Source organism: Erpetoichthys calabaricus, chromosome 5, assembly GCF_900747795.2.
Source record: "Erpetoichthys calabaricus chromosome 5, fErpCal1.3, whole genome shotgun sequence".
In the NCBI taxonomy this organism is placed as follows: domain Eukaryota; kingdom Metazoa; phylum Chordata; class Cladistia; order Polypteriformes; family Polypteridae; genus Erpetoichthys; species Erpetoichthys calabaricus.
Window position 1 is genome coordinate 228803255 of NC_041398.2, and position 20374 is coordinate 228823628.

At 39.9% G+C, this 20374-nt stretch overlaps 1 protein-coding gene across 1 annotated transcript in view; it reads right to left on the reverse strand.

Annotated features, from left to right (window-relative positions):
* Window positions 1-6804: 6804 nt before the first annotated feature.
* adamts12 (ADAM metallopeptidase with thrombospondin type 1 motif, 12) overlaps window positions 6805-20374 on the reverse strand; it is a 381209-nt gene continuing 367639 nt past the window's right edge. Inside the window, exon 21 of the mRNA XM_051928108.1 lies at window positions 6805-7777. Coding sequence (XP_051784068.1) covers window positions 7662-7777 — 116 coding nt within the window. The 3' untranslated portion in view covers window positions 6805-7661. The remainder of the gene's footprint in view (window positions 7778-20374) is intronic.

Below are 20374 nucleotides of genomic sequence, written 5' to 3' on the forward strand. Positions count from 1 at the left end.
GCCTCCCAGGAAAAGTCTATTCGGGGGTTCTGGAGAGGAGGGTCCGTCGGATAGTCGAACCTCGGATTCAGGAGGAACAGTGTGGTTTTCGTCCTGGTCGCGGAACAGTGGACCAGCTCTACACCCTTAGCAGGGTCCTGGAGGGTGCATGGGAGTTCGCCCAACCAGTCTACATGTGTTTTGTGGACTTGGAAAAGGCGTTCGACCGTGTCCCTCAGGGAATCCTGTGGGGGGTGCTCCGGGAGTATGGAGTACCGGACCCCCTGATAAGGGTGGTTCGGTCCCTGTACAACCAGTGTCAGAGCTTGGTCCGCATTGCCGGCAGTAAGTCGAAACCCGTTTCCAGTGAGAGTTGGACTCTGCCAGGGCTGCCCCTTTGTCACCGATTCTGTTCATAAACTTTATGGACAGAATTTCTAGGCGCAGCCAGAGTGTTGAGGGGGTCCGGTTTGGTGGACTCAGGATTGGGTCACTGCTTTTTGCAGATGATGTTGTCCTGTTTGCTTCATCAGGCCGTGATCTTCAGCTCTCTCTGGATCGGTTCGCAGCTGAATGTGAAGCGGCTCGGGATGGGAATCAGCACCTCCAAATCCGAGACCATGGTCCTCAGCCAGAAAAGGGTGGAGTGCCCTCTCAGGGTTGGGAGCGAGATCCTGCCTCAAGTGGAGGAATTCAAGTATCTTGGGGTCTTGTTCACGAGTGAGGGAAGAATGGAGCGTGAGATCGACAGGCGGATCGGTGCGGCATCCGCAGTGATGCGGGCTCTGCATCAGTCTGTCGTGGTGAAAAAGGAGCTGAGCCATAAGGCAAAGCTCTCAATTTACCGGTCGATCTATGTTCCTACCCTCACCTATGGTCATGAGCTATGGGTAGTGACCGAAAGAACGAGATCGCGAATACAAGCGGCTGAAATGAGTTTCCTCCGCAGGGTGTCTGGGCTCTCCCTTAAAGATAGGGGGAGAAGCTCAGTCATCTGGGAGGGGCTCAGAGTAGAGCCGCTGCTCCTCCGCATCGAGAGGAGTCAGATGAGGTGGCTCGGGCATCTGATCAGGATGCCTCCTGGACGCCGCCGTGGTGAGGTGTTCCGGGCACGTCCAACCGGGGAGGAGGCCCCGGGGAAGACCCAGGACACGCTGGAGGGACTATGTCTCCCGGCTGGCCTGGGAACGCCTCGGGATTCTCCCGGAAGAGAGCTAGAAGAAGTGGCTGGGGGAGAGGGAAGTCTGGGCATCTCTGCTCAAGCTGCGGAAGAGGATGGATGGATGGATGGATGGCATATAATTGCTTTAAATTATTACTTACAAAAACTAGCCACTTGGTTTATCCAGCGGAGGGCGATTGTTCCCTGGGATTGTGTTCTTTATTGATGCAGGACAGATTTGAGCCATACATACCCCTTTAGTAACCATGGCTGAAATAATCAGATGAGAGTAATTTAGTACGAATAGAGATATATGTATTTAACTTGCTTGAAAATATTGCTTCGACCCCAAAATACAATGCATAACGTACAATAATCATTTAATTTCTTCAATGGGGAATGCTGACTGCTATACGAGCTTGGTGCTTGGCGGCATGGAGGCGACATCTGGCTTCTCTGTGATTTCTCCTCATTTTATATACTTGAGTTTTTATTAGTCTTTCCAGATATGGGCAACTGCCATCTGGACTGTGCTCTTCTCAGACCAATATAGCACCTTTTTACACCTATTTTAATCACTCATGGCCTTTGCCTGAAAGTAATGGGTCAGACCTGCTTCCATTAACCAAAATCCCTGCCCATGGAACTTGTTCACAGAGAAAGCTGGAAATACTGTAGAAGAAAGGGGATTCCAGGCCATGGACCAAATAGGGCAACTGCCTGTTCTGTCTTCCAGTTGTCATCTCATCTCCCTGTCAAGTTCTCTCTGTCAGCTCATTTGTGTGATTTGAGCTATAAAATAATATGTTTGAATAACATGTTTGAAATAAACCTCACAGATCACAGTGGTGCACTTCAAACCTATTACTACACCTGGTAGTTTTTTTCCCTCCAATAATTGTCTGAAGGTGTTTCACATTGGAATGATCATTAGATGTCTGCTAACATACTTTCCATTATAATGTCTCTCCATTTGATTGATGTCCTGGTGGAACTTCTCCCCAGCTTTATCAGACACTGCTCCCATGTTCTTGAGGAAAGGAAAAGAGAAGTTCCTCAATTAGTTCCTCATAAAATTTCAGGTCCTTAGATCTGTGAATTACTTTCATTGGTCATTCTAAACTGGACATGTAACAGGAGATGGTCTATATGCCTTATGAAGGAATGATAAGGTTCTACCCTGCACCCAGCCCTGTTTGCATGGGCAACTCCACAACTGGATTAACCTCCTTAGCATTATGTTTACCCCTGGAAAAATGATCTAAAAATGTTGAATTGTGTAAACATGTAAATACGACAGCTGTACTAATGCAGGTTTAGTACACGTCCTTTGTGTCATATGTTTTGAAACAGTCACCAGGGTAGTGTTCCACAGGACATAGATGTGTGTTTCTTTGCACACTTCTTATAATATTTTTTCTGCTTGTGCATGAAAGGGTACAATTTCACATGATCGACCTGCCCATTGTGTTATTGTAGCTTAACCACAGCTCAAGGCTTAGTGACTTCTACATTTCCACTGGCACAGACATTGGTAGTTGCTGCATTGTTAGCAGTGCTTAAGAGGCTAATGTCTTTCTATTTGACTGCAATCATTTTACAACACACCTACTTGTTTCACACGACCAAATTCACCAGGTATATTTTGGCAGTTTGTTCTTACAGTGCTTTATGCATCAGTGTCTGATGATCAATTCACATTCTAATCAGTATCGCTTGATTCAACTAATACTAGAATACCTGAAGTCCACGAAAAAACTCAAAATCCCGGCCCACCTTAAATCTTTTTGTTTTGTAAATGTGTCGATCAGCACAAGCAGCAAGCAGCCTGCTATCCCATGCCCCGCCTTGGCAAAGCTCAGCTTGTGGGAAAAAAGCTCTCCCAGTGCAAGCCAAGGCTACTTATCTGCGTTTGAGATCTGGAGTTGTACAGAGTAAATAATACAGTATATCGTCGGGTTAATGTCGGCATATCACACGAATGAAGCCAATGGCAAAACCTGGCCCAGGAGTGAAGGCCCTGAGGTGTAGAATCTGTCAGTGTCATCAGTGCAGTGGAAGGCATTTTCAGGAACAGATGACGGTATCTCCCATCCATTTATTGGCTTCAAAGGTGTGCTTGGCAACACCTTGTGCCTTATATATTGCCTTTACTATCTATCTATCTATCTATCTATGAGACAGTTGGGGTCAACTGTTTTTATATTGAATTCTGAGTCCGAGAGATGCTTGGTGTTTTTACCAAGGATGTTAATTGGCTTTGAGAATGTTATGATTTCTGTCAAAATCACAATAATACATAAAAACACAGTACAAACACATTTGTTGGGATCACAAGCATTTTCTCACAAAGTATTTGGAATGCAAATATTGACTAATATCTGAAAAGATCACATCCAACATTAAAGAAAGACCCAAGACAGAAGACACTATAATTAAAATGAACTTTAATATAACTTTGGGGAACAGCATTGAAATACTGTAATAGAGCAAGCACTGTACAAACTGCAGACAGCGTTAACAAAATACTGCATGGTTTTGTACAGCATTCAACCTTAACATAATGTGTATTTCACAACGGTGTTGACCTGCAACACCCCACGTCATTTTCAAGCCTGCTTCCAGAGAGCACCTTTATTGAGTAGCACCACTAAAAAGAAGAGTCAGGCAGGGAACAGAGATAATGAGTACAACGGCCCCGCTTGAAAAAGCTGCATAGCTCTCAGTTTCTTAGCCAAAAGGAATTTAAAGCACATGTCCCATTTTTTAACTTTCTTTGAAGAAGCTCCCTTGAGATGCGTTGAGGAACAGATAAAAACAGAGGTATAAGACTCGTTATCTTTCTCCTATGAAACACTTGTCGTTATCTTTCTCCTTTTTTTCACTTGTCTCTCATAGCTGTGCCCTTTTGTTAAAAAAAGTGAGCAGCAATCCAATTAATAGGAACACTATGTAGAGTGTTAAAGGAACACTCCATCCAAAAATGATTTTTATTTTAAATGTTACTTAGTCCATGTAGTTTGTAGTGATGGGCGAGAAAAAAAACGTACTCTCATGTTTTCATGCAAAATGAAGCTAATAAAGCTTACTCTTCAATTTAAGTGGATGGTGGCTAAGGCTGGAAAGAGCAGACAATATCAAAATGTCCATGAAAACAATCCCACATTAGTTGTGTCACATATTCCACGTAAAGACATTCCGTTGATCTGATAATGTGTTACATTCACCTCGGAAGCTGAATGATGTCACATCCAAGTTGACCACATTCCAGTAAAACATTTAGAAAATCAATATAGATGTGTCCAGGAAACTCTTTTTGTGCTTGCTCCATCGGAATAAAAAGCAGTTGATAACAACGTATCATGCAGTACTTTGTGTATCCAAACACCGTAGCAACATGTCCACGGATAAAATTTGGACAGTACTGTGAGTAAGACTGATTTAATGAGACACAAATATGCAGAAGTGCTAATGAACAGAATAATACTACAGCTTTCAGTAAAGTCTAGAGTGATTTTGGATTGACATAATGATCTGAAGCTGGGCAATCTTTGATTTGACAGACCAACCCAGAGAGTTCCGAATTAAGGGGGCATTCCAATTGAAAATTCTGACCAGGAACTTGGAAATTGTGACTTCCCACTTCAAATGGAACTCGGCATAAGTAACAGATAGCTCAGAATCGAAGACCCGACTCTTCCAATGATACACTGGCTAAGAATCCTGTCTTCAATTCAGAAGCACAATTCCTTTAACAATATTTTATCAAAAAATGTATACATTTTGCAAGTTTCAGTAATCAAATGGATGACATTATGTGGATGATGTGACACAAGTAACATAAGATTTTTCTTAATGGATGTTTTGATATTGTTTGCTGTTTTCAGTGCTGGCCACTGTCCATTTTCTTGGAAGAATACATTTTATTATAGTCATCTTGCATGAAAACATGAGATTAAAAAAATGTATGTTCACTATAAAGCACTTCAGGTAAGTAACGTTAAAAAAAAAAATCATTTTTGGGTGGAGAATCCCTTGAATTGGCCTTTGAGACTTCATGAATTCTGTAAAAGTGTGATTATGTGTCACTAGCACCAATATTGAAACAGGTGAAATGCAATGAACCAGTTATATTAAAAATGTAGTGTTAACACCCCTAGCACCAAAGAAATTGCTTCAAGTGTCAATCAGAGTAGTGGACTGACAAAATATAATTCAAATATATTGCTGAAGTAGTAGCTATGTATGAAAATTACATTTCAATAATAATATGACGGTCACACTTACTGTAATTGAAACTCAGTCCAGTTGAAAATCATAATTTTTTTGTGTATAAAGAAATCCTTATTATGACCATCAATAAGGTAGAGCTGTTTACAGAAATTCATTCATGTGAATTTCCCTTTGGGTATTAAAAAATATCTATCTATCTGTCTATCTAGTTTAGAGTAATGGAGCAATAATATGAAAGCATGATGCACAAGACAAGAGCCAACCCAGGGGCGTTAGTCTACTGTATCTTGCATAGATGCCTATTAGGTATTTTCCCACCACAGTAACTTTTTTCAGCAACCAGGGACGTTTTAGAAACTCAGGAACTTTTGTAACATTTCCACTAGAGGAACATGAGTAATTTGTAGTTCCTGGTACTTTTTATTTAGCTCCTACTACAGGGTACGTACTTTTTGTTCTACCAGGAACAATAGCAGATGGAGTTGTGGCAATGAGTTGTGCTGATGGGTTGACCAGAAGCCCTGGTTACAAATCTGTTAGTAATTTGGACTTTGTAGAGCTAACGGTGAGGATGGAGCATTACTCTTCATAGCCACCTCCCTGGTGTGCAGCACCATGCCCCCCACATCGACGCAAAAATCTCCCCTATGAAGTCCAGAAGGCACGTCAAAGCAATGAACTCCTGAATGCACCTCATTTTGCACCGCATCACCCTTCTTAACATGCAAGATATTTTGCATAAAGGTTACAGTTCCTGTTGTGTGCTAGGAATGCAGCTATAAAAGTGGCAATAATCTTCCCTGTGAAATCACAATCATCCCCTGTGAGCTTCCAATTGCACCACAATACTCTTCATAGCTGCTTCCCTGATACACTGCACCAAGTACAGTATTAAAGCAATAATCACCGCCCCCCCACTGAAGTCCAGAACATGTCAAAGCAATGAACTCATGAATGCACCTCACTTTGAACCACGTCACACTTCTTTACATGTAAGATATTTTGCGTAAAGGTTACAGTTCCTGTTGTGTGGTAGGAATGCAACTCACAAAAGTGGCCAAGAACCACAAGTGGCTCAGGGCCTACATTGTAGGGGAACACATTGGTTCCTGGAAACAAAGTTTGTGCAGTGGGAAAACACCTATCTACTCAAGACTGAGCAAATTCAGAGTTGGTAATTTAGCTGATGTTCAAGGGTATGATCCTATGGCTCTGTGTAAAGTGGCTAAAATAAAGAGATATATTGGAGTGGACTCACACCGTGAGCCACGTCTGGATTACAGCGGTCCTCAGAAGCAGCCAGTCTACACTTTTAGCTAAAGGAGATTCCCAGCCTTGACCACACAGATACTGTGCAAGTGGTGTGCTTCCTGGTGATATCAGCTGAGCCTGCACCTTACTGCATGGATAGATCATCACAGGGTACACATTGATGAGATGTCAAGAGAAAGCACATTAGTTACACGTCTGTCTACTTCCTCCCACACCAATGGCATTGACCCAAAACAAGGCAATTAATTCCCAGTACGCCTCTGCCTTATTTCAATTTTCATCCACATCCATTGTAACATCTTTATAAAAAGTCCTCCACATACACCCTGGAGGTGCCTGAAGAACATTTTGATGATTCAAAATACTGCATTGTTTGTGGTGTGCTATGGCATCCACCAAATCCTTTACCTGCAGCTTTAATTAAATGTGGTTCTCTCTTTGGGACCCTAACACTTTTTCATGTCCTTCACGTCTTAGGATCACGCTATATAATATGCACATTTTGGGATTAAGTGGGTTTGATAGCAGATGGACGGATCATACATTTTAAATAAGGTTTAGTTTTCTTTGGTTTTTAAATTGCACTATTTCTAGGGATATGTCTCTGAAGATTTTTTTTTAGTTGATAAACACAGTTGAACTTTAAACAGGCATATATTATAGATTCCAGCTGGAAAACAGCATATTATCCTCATTATGCTACTTAAAAGTGTATTTACTTAAGGGGCTAAGAAAAAGATCTATGGGTGAATTGTACTCGATTGCTTATCTGTTAATTATGAAAAGGGAATGAGCCAGGTTGAATTCAAACCATAATATTGTAACAGTGTGCATAAGCCAAAATTAGAAACTTGTAAAAAATAGAAACCTTATAGTGAAAAGAGGTAAAGCCTTCAGTGCCCAGACTGAAATTCAAGTCCTTTTATGAAATAGTAAAAGTTTCTTCAAAAAGTAGTAGTTGAGATTGACTTCCATGTTTTTCTTTCTTTTTTTGTGCACTTCACTGTCATTGGGATTATCCGAAGCAAGTCATGCAACATTGTTTTTGAATGCTTGTCAAAGAACATCTTCCCAGCAGTTTGAGTTTCTCACAAAATTTGGGTGACATGCTGTCTTTCCGGCAGGAGGCATCTGGAAGTTACAAAAAAAAAAAACAACAAAGCATCAAGTTACTTTAGTTGACTGCACTTGAAATTGCATTACAAGCAAACGAGTAAACAGGATGACAGGGGACGACGTTTACAGACTGAAAATGTACAGACGTACTGACAGAAGGGAAATTTTCTGGTCTGTCAAAATGTTAATGTGCTACTGTATGGAACAACAAACTTAAAAAATGAACACACATATGCAAATGTTTTCAGCTTTTGTAGTACAAGTATTTCATGAATATGCAGTGTGTAAAAAAAAAAAAAAAAAGCATTCAACCCTTGGATGTTTTTGTATTTTATTATTCCACAACATTCAATCATAGCAGATTTAATTTGGCAAATGTAAAAGACTTTTTAATGTCAAAGTAAAAACAGATCTCCACAAAGTATAAATATTGCTTGATGCCCCAGTTGTTTGAGCCCCTAAATTAGATTATTTTATTATTCCACAGCATTCAATCATAGTGGATTTAATTTGGAAAAAGTAAAAGACTTTTTAATATCCCTGCTAGGTTTGCGAGTGCTGTGTTACTCAGCCAGGAGGCCATAATAGGTGGACAGTATAATGGAAAAGGCAACCTGGCCAGGCTTGCTAATGATTCCTATCTCAGTCAATGCAGTTGGAATGTAGTGAATAGACTGGGACAGTTTATTCCCCAGCACGGGAGGTGGCAGTGCTTCTCCAGTCGACTCCCAGTTTGGACATCTAGCAATCCTCTTGGGGTCCTTGGGTGCCACTGGAGGGCACTGCCGAAAAAAGCTCTCTGCAAAGTATAATTATTGCTTGACGCCCCAGTTGTTTGAGACCCTAAATTAGATTACCTTGGCAAGCATTTGAAATGGGAATAACACCTGTTGAGGATATATGTGTGACCTCAGATTGATTACAGAGCCATCCAATCCCTGAACCACTAATCATGTGAAAGTAGAACATTAGGTTTGGGACTGGCTTCCATAAATCCGGTATCTTGTCCCACTCCTTTTGTCACCATTTTCTGTCCACATTTGGTTTGAAAAAATGAATCGAGAGCAGCAGTAAAGTATGAAATCTTTAAATACCTCATGTCATGCCACCAGGGTCTTGCTTGATTAATAAAGTCCAGACTCAAACGGGTTCTTGAATGCAAAGCACTTTTATTACTGTTCAACCCCCATTACTCCAACAGTCCCTGTATCCTGAACCTAAGCATCATGGGAGCTGTAGTGCTTATCAACTAACTATAAACACTTTACTTTATATATATATATATATATATATTGTGACAGATTAAGGTCTCTGTGACCCCTTGAACCCTCAGACCAGACGTCAGACACCAGATAAAAGTCCAAATATTTGAATTTATTATAATAATAATGTGCACAAAGCACCCTCCTCTCCACAACACTCATATAAATCAATAATCCACTATAATCACAATCCTCCACACCCATACGCTTAGCCACCCTGCCTCCCAACTCAGCTCAGCTTTTTCGGCTTTACCACAGTCCTTTTATATTCCCTGACCCGGAAGTGGTTCCAATCCTACAGTCCATAATTCCTTATCACTTCCGGGTCAGATTAAAAGTTCTTTTCTTCAACCCGGAAGCACGTCGTTCCTTCCGGTCATGTGATTATGACGCACTTCCAGGTTATAGGGCACGTAGCACTCTGTAAGCCTCCCTACAGCGGCTCCTGGTGGCCCCCATGGTATCCAGCAGGGTTGTTTATAAAAACTACACCGTCCATAATGCCCTGCTGGAATTTGGGGACCTTCCATGCTGCTGGGAGGACTCCATCTAGCGGCCTGGAGGTGTGTACCGGAATATTCGGCCGGCCATCCCTCACAATATATGTATATATATACAGTATATGCATATCTTACCACACCTCATCTGACCTTAGCCTCCATTATTACAGGCCCTCCATTATGGGACAAAGACACATTGTTTCCTTGATTTATCCCTCAGTTCCACAGTTTAAAATTAAAAACCAAACCTAAAGTGTGCAGTACATACTTTCATTTAAGGGGATTTACATACATTTCAGTCGCACTGTGTAGAAATGACAACACTGTTTCTCCATGGTTTCTCCATTTCAGGGCAGCATAATGTTGGGGACATAGCAATGGCTGGTCTATTAAAGCCGTCATGTTTAGGATTTTGTCGCATATCCCTTGCATGCAATGACTGCTTCAAGCCTGTGATTCACAGATATCACCAGGTACTGAGGTTTTTCACTGGTGATGCTCTGCCAAGTCTTAAATGCAGCCATCTTCAGCTCTTGCTTGTTTTGATGGGTTGTCCCCTTACGTTTTCTCTTCAGCATATGGAAGGCAGGCTCAGTTGAATTTAAATCAGGTGACTGGCTTGGTCATTGAAGAATTTTCCATTTTTTAGCATTGAAAAACTCATGTGCTGTTGCTTTAACAGTATGTTTGGACCATTATCTTGTTGTAGGGTCAAGCGCCGTCCAATGGATTTTGAGGCATTTACTAGAACTTGAGCAGATCAGATTACAAATCAAACAATTCAGATGTGATTAAAGTGCGCATTGCAGATTTTCATTTAAGGGGATTTGCATACATTTTGGTCACAAGTAGAAATGACAGCACTTTTTCTACACAGTACCCCCATTTTAAGGCACCATAATGTTAGGGACAATTGGCTTCATGGGTATTTGTGATTCATCAGGTGTGTTTCATTGCTTTATAAGACACCTCGGTTTGCTTCAACGCCTTGGAGTCTTTTGTTACCATTGTTCAACATGAGAACCATAGCTGCGCCAGTGAAAGCCAAAGAAGCTATTATGAAGCCAAAAAGCAAGAATAAAACCATTTGTGAAACCTTAGGATTGCTTAAATCAATTGACTGGGATATCGTTAAGAAGAAAGAATGCACTGGTGAGCTCAGTAATCACAGACAGGTAGGACCCTCTTCAACTTTCTTTCACTTGTTTTGCATACTTTTATTCCTTGTTCTCTACAGTGTTGTTTTTAACATCTTGATTTTTCATCATACTCTTTTCCATCCATTAATAAAAAAAAAAACTGATTTTGATGAGTTATTTAGCTGGTAAGATCCTCCTAGCATTAGCACATTACAACATTAGAACAATTTAGATGAGAACAGGTCATTCAGCTTGCCAGTCCTATCCATTTAATTGTTCAAGAATAACATCAAGTTGAGTTTTGAAAGTGCATAAAGTCCTACTGTTTCACACTGTGTGGTCACTTTTTCAGTCTTGCTGGAAAACCAAGACCAAAATTTAATAAATGTCAGGAGGAACTTATTTTATAACTTAACTAGCTGTGTAAGCCTATGCTGTAAAAAGCCTAGGCTCCTAGAAACCAAGGATTCTGGCACTTCAATTAATCAATCGCATCAGTTGTGCATTAGCGGCTAAGCGAGGTTCTCTTTCCTCGGTGGTTTTGTTTTGCTGATGCATTCACCTCCGTTGTCTATCAGCGGCTAAGCGAGTTTCTCTCTCCTTTGGAGGTTTCGTTTTGCCGATGTGTTCGCTTTGCTTGTGTGTTAGCGGCTAAGTGAGTTTCTCTTTTGTCGGTGGTTTCACTTTGGTGACAGAGTCGCTTTTTTTGAGCGTGATGCTGTAGCCTTGCACTTCCAGGCTCGACAGACAAGCTGACACACACACACTTCCACACGTAGATGTTTATATATAAGATTCTTTTAGAACTTTCTCCGTCCATTATGTCAGCTTTGGAAAACGGAATGGATACTCTTTCATCCTGTCCTAAGTTGAAATATCTCTAATATATCATCAGTTTCTTGGCAGGTTACTGGAGGTGAAACATTATTAAAGAGAAAATTGAAGGGAGGACAGTTTGTTCTGTAGAAAAATATCACTTGGAATTAATTTTGAGGCTTAAAAGTGATTAAATTAATTTTGACACAGAAAATTAATTAAACAAGGTGGCTCAATTTTCATCCGAGCAAAGCTTTTAATATTATCAAGGGGACCAACTGGAGTCTGTTAGTGGGAGGTCAATCCATACAACAACAAAAAAAAAAGAGCTAGAAGTTTAAGATTTTTAAATAGAAATTGGCCTCCAGCTGCTGCTGATTTACTGAAGCGGTGTGCTTGCTGAGCTAGCTGCACAACATAAGGAAATTAATTTTTCATCTTTACCTTTTTGTCTTGAGTCTTATTTTTAAACATAATTTGCACATTATGATCTTGATAATGAACTTCTTAATATAATTACTCACTTTGTTCTTTTAAGTGACACTTTCATTATTCTCCAAAAGTAATTTCTGGTGCTAACAAAAGCATTTTTATTTAATAATTAATCATTAATTAAATTGCCTAATAAACAAAACCTTGCCACGTCAGATGGCTTGATATACTTTAGACCCCCTGCTGTCATTCTGAGTTTGGGAATATAATAAAAATGTACTCGTGTTCATAATACATATATTCTGTCAAGAAAAAGTGATTGCCTTCTTCACTTTTTTTTTTTGCATTATCACATACTATAAATTTAGAAAGTAATCAGACCCCTTCAGTTTTTTTCACTGCTCTGTTGCAGCCATGTTCTAAAATCATTTAAATTCCTTTTTCTCTCATAAAGCAACAGTTAATACCTCAAAATGACAACACGAAAAGAGGATATTTAGGAACTGTTTAACAATTTTATTAAAAATAAAAAAAACGAAATATCACATTGACACAAGTATTCAGACCCTTTGTTATGATAATTGATATTTAGCTCAGGTGCATTCCATTCTATTGTTCATCATTGAGATGGCCACATTTCTTCTGTGGTCAATACAGTTCTTTGGGCATAATTAGGAAAGACACACACCTGTGTATAGAAGGTCCCACCACTGATATGTGCATCGGAGCAAAAGCCAAACCCTGAGGTCGAAGGAGTTCAGAGCTTAGGGAGTGGATTCTATGGAGGTACAGATCAGGGTAAGCCTAAAAGTCTGTAGCAGCTGAAGACTTCCAAGAACACAATGCCTCCATAATACTACGTGGGTGAAGACTGGAACAACCATGATTCTTCCCAGAGCTGGTCACCCAACCCAACTGAGTAATTATGGGAGAAGGTTTGGGTTAAAATAGCTGAACAAGAACCCCAGAGTCACTTTGGCTCAGCTCCAGAGAATCTGTGTGGAGATAGAAGAAACCTCCAGAAGGACAACCATGAAGGCAATGTTCCACTATTCTGGGCTTTATGACAGAGTGGCTAGATGGCAAATGAAAGCCTACTTGCGAGTTTGCAAAAGGGCACCTGAAGGACTCTCACACTGTTAGAAACACGATTCTCTGGTCTGATGAAACTGAGAATAGCATCATGTCTGGAAGAAAGTAGGCACTGCTCATCACCTGGGCAAAACATTGGGGTTGTTTTGCTGTGGCAGGGACTGGGACACAAAACGGGGTTGAATAAAAGCTTAATGGAGCAAACTACAGAGATATCCTTAATAAAAACAGCAACAACAATGTATTTCTTGTATAGTCCAAAATCACACAAGGAATGACACAATGGGTTTTAGCAAGCCCTGTTACTTGACAGTCGCCTTGACTCCCTTAGATGACGAAAAAAACCTCACAACTTAAGAAAACCTTCTTCATAGCACTCTTGACCTCAGACTGGGTTGAAGGTTCATCCTCCCAACAGGTCAATGACCCTAAACATAAAGCAAACTCTTGAGTTAGCCCACCCAGTGCCTGAACTTGAAACTAATCGAACATCTCTAGAAAGACCTGAAAACAGCAGACCACCAATGGACTCCATCCATCCTGATAGAGCTCGAGAGGATCTGCAGAGAAGAATGACAGAAATTCCCCAAATCCAGGTGTGCTAAGTTTGTTTCATATCAAAAAGACGGCAGGTTGAAATGACTGCTAAAGGGGCTTCAGTTAAATACAGAGTGAATATCTGAGTCAATGTGATATTTCAGTTGTTTTTATTTTTAATACAGTTTCAAAAACTTCGAAAATACTGCTTTTTGCTTTGTCATTCTGGGATATTGTGTGTTGCTTGTGGGGCTAAAAATAATGTAAATGTTTTCAGCACAAGACCACCACATAGGAAAATGTGAAAAAGTGAAGAGGTCTAAATACTTTCTGAATCCACTGTATTATTCTACAAAAGAGTTGTCCTTAATTTAATGAAATTATGTAATAACCAGTGCCCTGTTTTCTACTGTCAAAAATTATGGAAACTCCACTGTTACCATCAATAACAAAGCATCTCTCACGTGCAATGGAAATACCTAGTAGCTGCCATTTTTTTCAAGTTGTTGGAGTTACTAGGTCTTTCCTGATGTTATAAGGTAGTGGTGATGGCCAAATATGTTTTCATTACGGTCATAGCACAATGGAAGAAGTTAGGATGTATGCAGTATTTTACATACTGTAAGACAAAAACCTCCACTGACCAATGAGGAAAGACCACCTACCAATGAAAATGTCTGATTATGATCACGTGATTTGAATGCTGCGACCACGCGATTTAAATGGCAGGTGTTGTGAAAAAAAAACTAATTTGTGTACGTGAAGCTCAGGAAAAATGAAATCTAGAGATCATTCATTATCTCAATTTGACAAAAACTTACATACTAGATTTTTCCATAGTTGGTGAGGTTCTTCTCTGGTTATTGACTGGATTCTCACAACAATGTGGCAATTCTTTGCTCCAAGTATGAACTGCTAATTTCAGGTCCTGCCACAGCTTTAAAATCAAATTTAGTCCTCTGATTTTCCAAAACTCTTATGGCTTTTGTCTTCAAGCTTTCCAATGTAGTTTTGGTTGTGCATCTCCATGACACTACTGTGACCATTCTTAACTACTATATTTGGGTCTTACTATATAATACAGTTTTAGTTTTTGTCTAAATATAATGCAGCCATGTCATATAAAATGTGATTAATCCATAAATAGAACAAACGCAATTTTAAAAATTCTTACGCCCTTAATGGTAAACAGTTGTTTTCTACTTGATAAACAAAAACAGGTCCCATTTTTGGTGTTTTTCCGATGGATGACTCATGAATACTGATTACTGATGAGTAAAATGATTTTTGCTAAACTGAAATTGCAGTGAAAATAAGAAAAAGGTTAAAAAGAAATAGGTTGCAAATGAGATGAAAGTATCTGTGCTGCGACCTTTAGGGGGCACCTCTGAGCCCCCATGCCTCCAAACACACCAACACCAAACATATGTCCCGGGTTCAAAATGAAGATTTTATTATTAACAAGTACCTCTCATAGGCTTCTCCTAAAGCTTGCATAAGCACAATTACATACAATGTTCTTCCTTCCCTTTGCCTTTCCTCTCCTTCCACTCCTCCAGCTGAGTTTTCTCCTCTGACTCTCCAAAAGGAAGTGAGGTGACTCTTTTAATACAAGTCCTGGGAGTACTTCCAGTGTCAAGGCATAGCCCGTGGAAAGCACTTCCTGGTCAGGCAGAAGCACTCCAAAAAAGGGAAAGCTTCTTTCAACAGTACTCTCTAGTGGCACCCAGGGACCCAAGAGGATTACCTTTCGAGACTACAGATCCCATGATACCTTGTGGATGCCCAAACAGGGAGTCAACTCGAGAAACACCGCCACCTCTTGTACTGGGGAATAAACTGTCCCAGCCTATTCACTACATTCCAATTGCCCTGCCTGGGATAGGAATCATTAGCCATCCTGGCCAGGTTGCTTCTTCCATTATACTGTCTATTCATTATGGCCTCCTGGCTAAGTAAGGCAGATCTCGCAAACCCAGTCGGGACACCGGTCCTTCTATGTCGCCATTCATAGTGTTAATGACACAATTTGTTTTTCCACAAGTGAAATCTGAAATCATGTCCTACTCAATGGTTTCCTCTTTGTGAAAAACCATGATACAATTTGTTCTGGTGCAGAGTGTGGAAAGGTGTGTTACAGCTAAATATCACTTAACGTGCAAGCACTTGTCAGAGCCGCTTCTCTAAAACCCATTGATAGGGATATGGGAACACCAGCAAGCCTCCAGAAGTCTTGGATCAGTTTGTGGAGTTGGGAAAAGTGAGTGCAGGTGGTGTAAACTCTGACCTCAGATGTGCAGTGCAGGACAGAGCTGGTGCAGTGTTCTTGAAGGTAGACAGTACATGAGATAGATGAGAGTGCATGGAACCACATTTAAAGAGCTTTGGAAAATATTGTCGGTTTTAAAGGATGGATGAGAAATGAGACTGCAGTTTCGGCTGCAGAATAACCCTTAGGGAACAAAAATCCTTGCTTTCCACCACAGAAAATTTAAAAATACCCAAAACCCTTATTTTACTGAGTTTTTAAATTACATGGAAAATTAATTGAAGCTATATGTGAAATGATACTTCCTTGTCTTACTCATTATTAATAATGAACCTAGCACAGACCAGAAAGCCCTACATTTTATTTTAGGGTCCTTTGAGACTTTATGGAAAATGTTCTTCCTTGCTCTTTTCGTGGTTTTGATAAGATAGCTGTTCCTGGGGAACATAATTACTGTACTAAAAAGCATTTTTGGACTGATAAACATCAATGCATTTATTTTAGGAGTTTCTTTTGAGCATGGAAAAATGTGGCTATAGAATCTCAGAGTCCACTTATTTATCTATTATCAAACCCTCTCAGTCTAATCGAGGGTCACAGGGGCCAAAGCATATCTTAATAGTACCATTTACAAGTCAAGAACTGACCATACATGAATCTCAAAGTAAGTGTAGAAAGTTACCAAGTTTATGCTGCAGTAGAATGGCTCATTTTTAAGCAAAGTGTTTCAACACCTGACATCATGTATTTCTTTGGTTGTACTGAGATCATGATGGAAGCATGGTAAACTTTTCAGCTCCTGAGCATAAACATTTTGATTACATTACACGAGAAAAAATGAAAGACACATTCTTTTTCATTTCCCCACAGACTCTCCTTTATATAATACTAGCAGGCATTGCCGAGTATATTTGTAGAATGGGTTAAGGAAAAAAAGCAAAAGTTTTTGTTTTTACTTTCTCGTACATGAAGTATAGGGAAAGTATTATAATCATCCAAAAATCTGATGTGGAGATTTTGATGAATCCCAACGTTTTAGACCTGCCTGACTTTCTTGTATGCAAAGTATAGTGAAAGTATTGGAATCCTCTAAAAAATTCCATTTTGAGATTTTGATGAATCTCGATGTTTTAGACCTCCCTGAGTCCGAAAATACCATTTTTGGAATTATGTCTGTGTGTCTGCCTCTGTGTGTGTGTGTATGTAAACATGATAACTTGAGTACGCTTTCACTTAGGTCAACCAGGTAACAAGCATTAGATACAAAACATAGATATCTATCAACTTTTTGGCTATTTCCGCTAACCGGAAGTGGTACTTTACCTTTTATTTATGCAGAGTCTGATTTATTCAACTTTACTTTTATAATAATTGTTCAATATATTACTAATTGGACTTGATTTGTTGTTGATGGTTCCTTAATGTACATAATTTGAAAATATATTCATTGTCTTGCAATTTACTCCTCAAATATCCATCCCCATATCTAAGCATATGAGAAAGTCTAGGGGAGACCTCTCCCGATTTTTAAATGGTGACCGTATTATTGCTAGCTGTCCCATCCGTCATCCACACTGCCTCTCTATCAATGTCTCTGCTGTTGTGAATCGAAAATTTGTTGTTTTGGGTCTAATTGGATTCCAGAATTGTACAGGGTGATTCTAATGGGCGGGGTCCTGAGTTATGATGTTATACTGTCTTAATAATGAAGCAATCCAAACAAAATAAAGATCACAGTATTCCTGGATAAATGTACGAATGAGTGAGGCATGGCAATCTTCTGACAATACTGTCGGTGGGCGGCAGAATGTCGGCATCTGTCTGCCTTACAGGAAATTGCTGCCATCCCCCCTACAATGTTTGCGGATACCTTTGCCAATATAGAGCACTATGTCGATTTGTGTTTGCAAGAAGGCATCAACCATCTCCAACACCAAACATGACTGAATCATTTACACATCTATCAAGGTATGCACTGTATCTATTTTGTTTCTATCACTTCATTATTTTTTGAATAACACATCATAATTCAGGGTTCCACCCATTAGAAACTCCCTGTAGTAACTCCTTGTTGGTTTGTGACCATGAAGACTGTCATGTCTGACTCATCATCATAGTTTAATGTGGACAGTTTGTAGCGGTCAGGGGCCGCTAAGATTCACACCGTCAAAGATGACGGTGATTTATTTATTTTAATAGAGGAGATCCCAGGAACGTCCCCAGCCTTGGATCGACCCACACACACTCACAACAGAGACAATAAAGCACACTGGGAACGGCAAACAATTACAAATATAATGACCCAAAAATAATTAATGAAAACAGTAATACCACCCCTGACCCCTTCGGCGATATTACATATAAACACTAACACCACACAGCAAAGTCCATATAAACCAAACCGGATGAAGATGAAAAGTGACCAAGTTAAGTCCAGAGATCTGTATGTTGAAAGGGAGAAGGAAAAATAGTCCTACCGGTAGTTACTGATGATGAGGATGAAATCAGATGGTTGATTCAGGAGCGCTCCACTCTTCCGGAAAACCAAAGAATCCAACACAGTTCTCAGTGCACAGGTAGACAGACAATCCAGACCCCAACAAACGAATACAGTCCAGGACACAAAGATTAATTAAAGTTCCAATAACAGCAGGGAGAAACGACAGATAACCGCAACACACACCGCACTAAAACAAAACAAACTTTTCCTTTTCTCTTTGCCCTCTGCCCTCCTTTTAACTACCTGTGGCCACCTTTGACCCCAGCAAGGACTGCTGGGAGATGCAGTTCTTCTAAAGTAGTACTGCTACAAGTTTGCTTAAATTATCAAGAAAAGCTGACAAAACCAGGTTTGATTCTCCTTTGTGTTGCACTGTACTTTCACTTTCGATAAAGTTTCACTTCACACATCCCACAAAACCGCACAATACTAATTTCTATATTACAGTAGACAGAAGCAGCATGAAGCATTGCTCCGGTAAGTAATGTTAAGCTCTGGACATTTTGCCTGCTAGTCTGGCTTCAGTCTGTTTGGATGTTTCATTTTCTCTGAGCCAGAAGGTCACACTGGTGTTCAAACAAAAGCAAAAAAACATTGGGACCCCGAGTCAACATTTTGGGTTTCAAATTAGTCTCTTGTCCGTATGGTCCTAGTGAGCTATGCAAAATTTGGCCCAGATTGGTCAAACAAAGGGTGTAGGATTGTCGGATTATCTCAGTATCCTCACATGGCACTTAGTGCAACTGCTCTACTGCCAGGATGTTTGTCTGCCTATGGAAAAGTCATCTCAAATAAAGGAGTACTGGAATCATCAGGTAGGAAGATCCTTTCATCAGATTGGCTGGCCCAGCACTGACTCAGCTGTAGAATGGCCAATGGGAGGAAGCGGCTTGTTGGCTGAGGTCTCCAGGACTCTGACTGTGTCTGACATGTCTGACTCCTTTTCTGCAGTTTTGCAGTAGTTCTACAATTAGCTGATGGACAGATAGTATTGTTTTTCATTATGTTATTTAGTTTCTACTTTGTCTTTGATGCATTTGAACAAGTCTACATCTTTAAATATGACAGTTCTGTATTTAGTGAGTGGTGTAATCCATTCTTGCATTTTTCCTTTAGACTTGTTGCAGTGCTCTGTGCCGCAATTGGTGAAGAGCACTGTGAAAGAACAAAAGGTGTTTGTACAGTTGTATTGTATTTCTGAGGTGGCCATTATAGTTTGACCATCTAGCTCTGTGAAGAGCATTACTTGTGTTCTGTTTTATGTGTTGTATTTACCCCATTTTTGACACTCATTGCACTCCCAACCTCCCTGAATTGCCTTTCCCAAGATTTCTTGCATTTTTTTAGTCCTTACAAAGGTTTTTTAGATTCTTTTCTTCTTAACAAGTCAAGTCTGGGGTGGGGGCTATCAAAAAACAGGGTCTGTTGAAGTCCATTGAGGCGATCCTTATGTAATTTCAGGCTAAATAAGAAATAAAGTGTTATTTTTTTTTTGTTGTAGATTGTAAAGGGAACATGCAGACTTTCTATTTTATATAAATATAGATTATGGCCCACAAAAGGGTCTGATCAAGCCGACTATGAAAGAGAGGCAGCAATGCAGATAGCCAGATAGCCAATAAATAAATACTCTTTTCAGATAGTATATATCAAGTTTTCATTAACTGCAAATTTTGATGAGATTTTTGAAAAGAAAGAAAAGTTTAGCACATAAATGACACAATCATTTATCATGTTTATAGCAGAAAAAACAGACCTAGAAGTTTCAAAAATCCTAGTAATCCCTCAGCAATGTGCAAAAAAATTTGAGCTACTGATAGCTTTACATAAATACTATTCACACGCATATACAAAGATGAAACGCAAAATAATTAGCATACAAATGTGTTTTGGAAGATCTGTCTTAATCTTCAGGTTTAGCATCACAAAACAAAACAGCAACTTCCTGCCAAGCATTGAAATCAATCACTGAGGTAGGGTGACTCTTCTTTAGCTCACAAATATTGGGACAGAACAATCCCTAGGAGACCCAGGTCTCCCTGTACCCCCATACATTTCACAAATA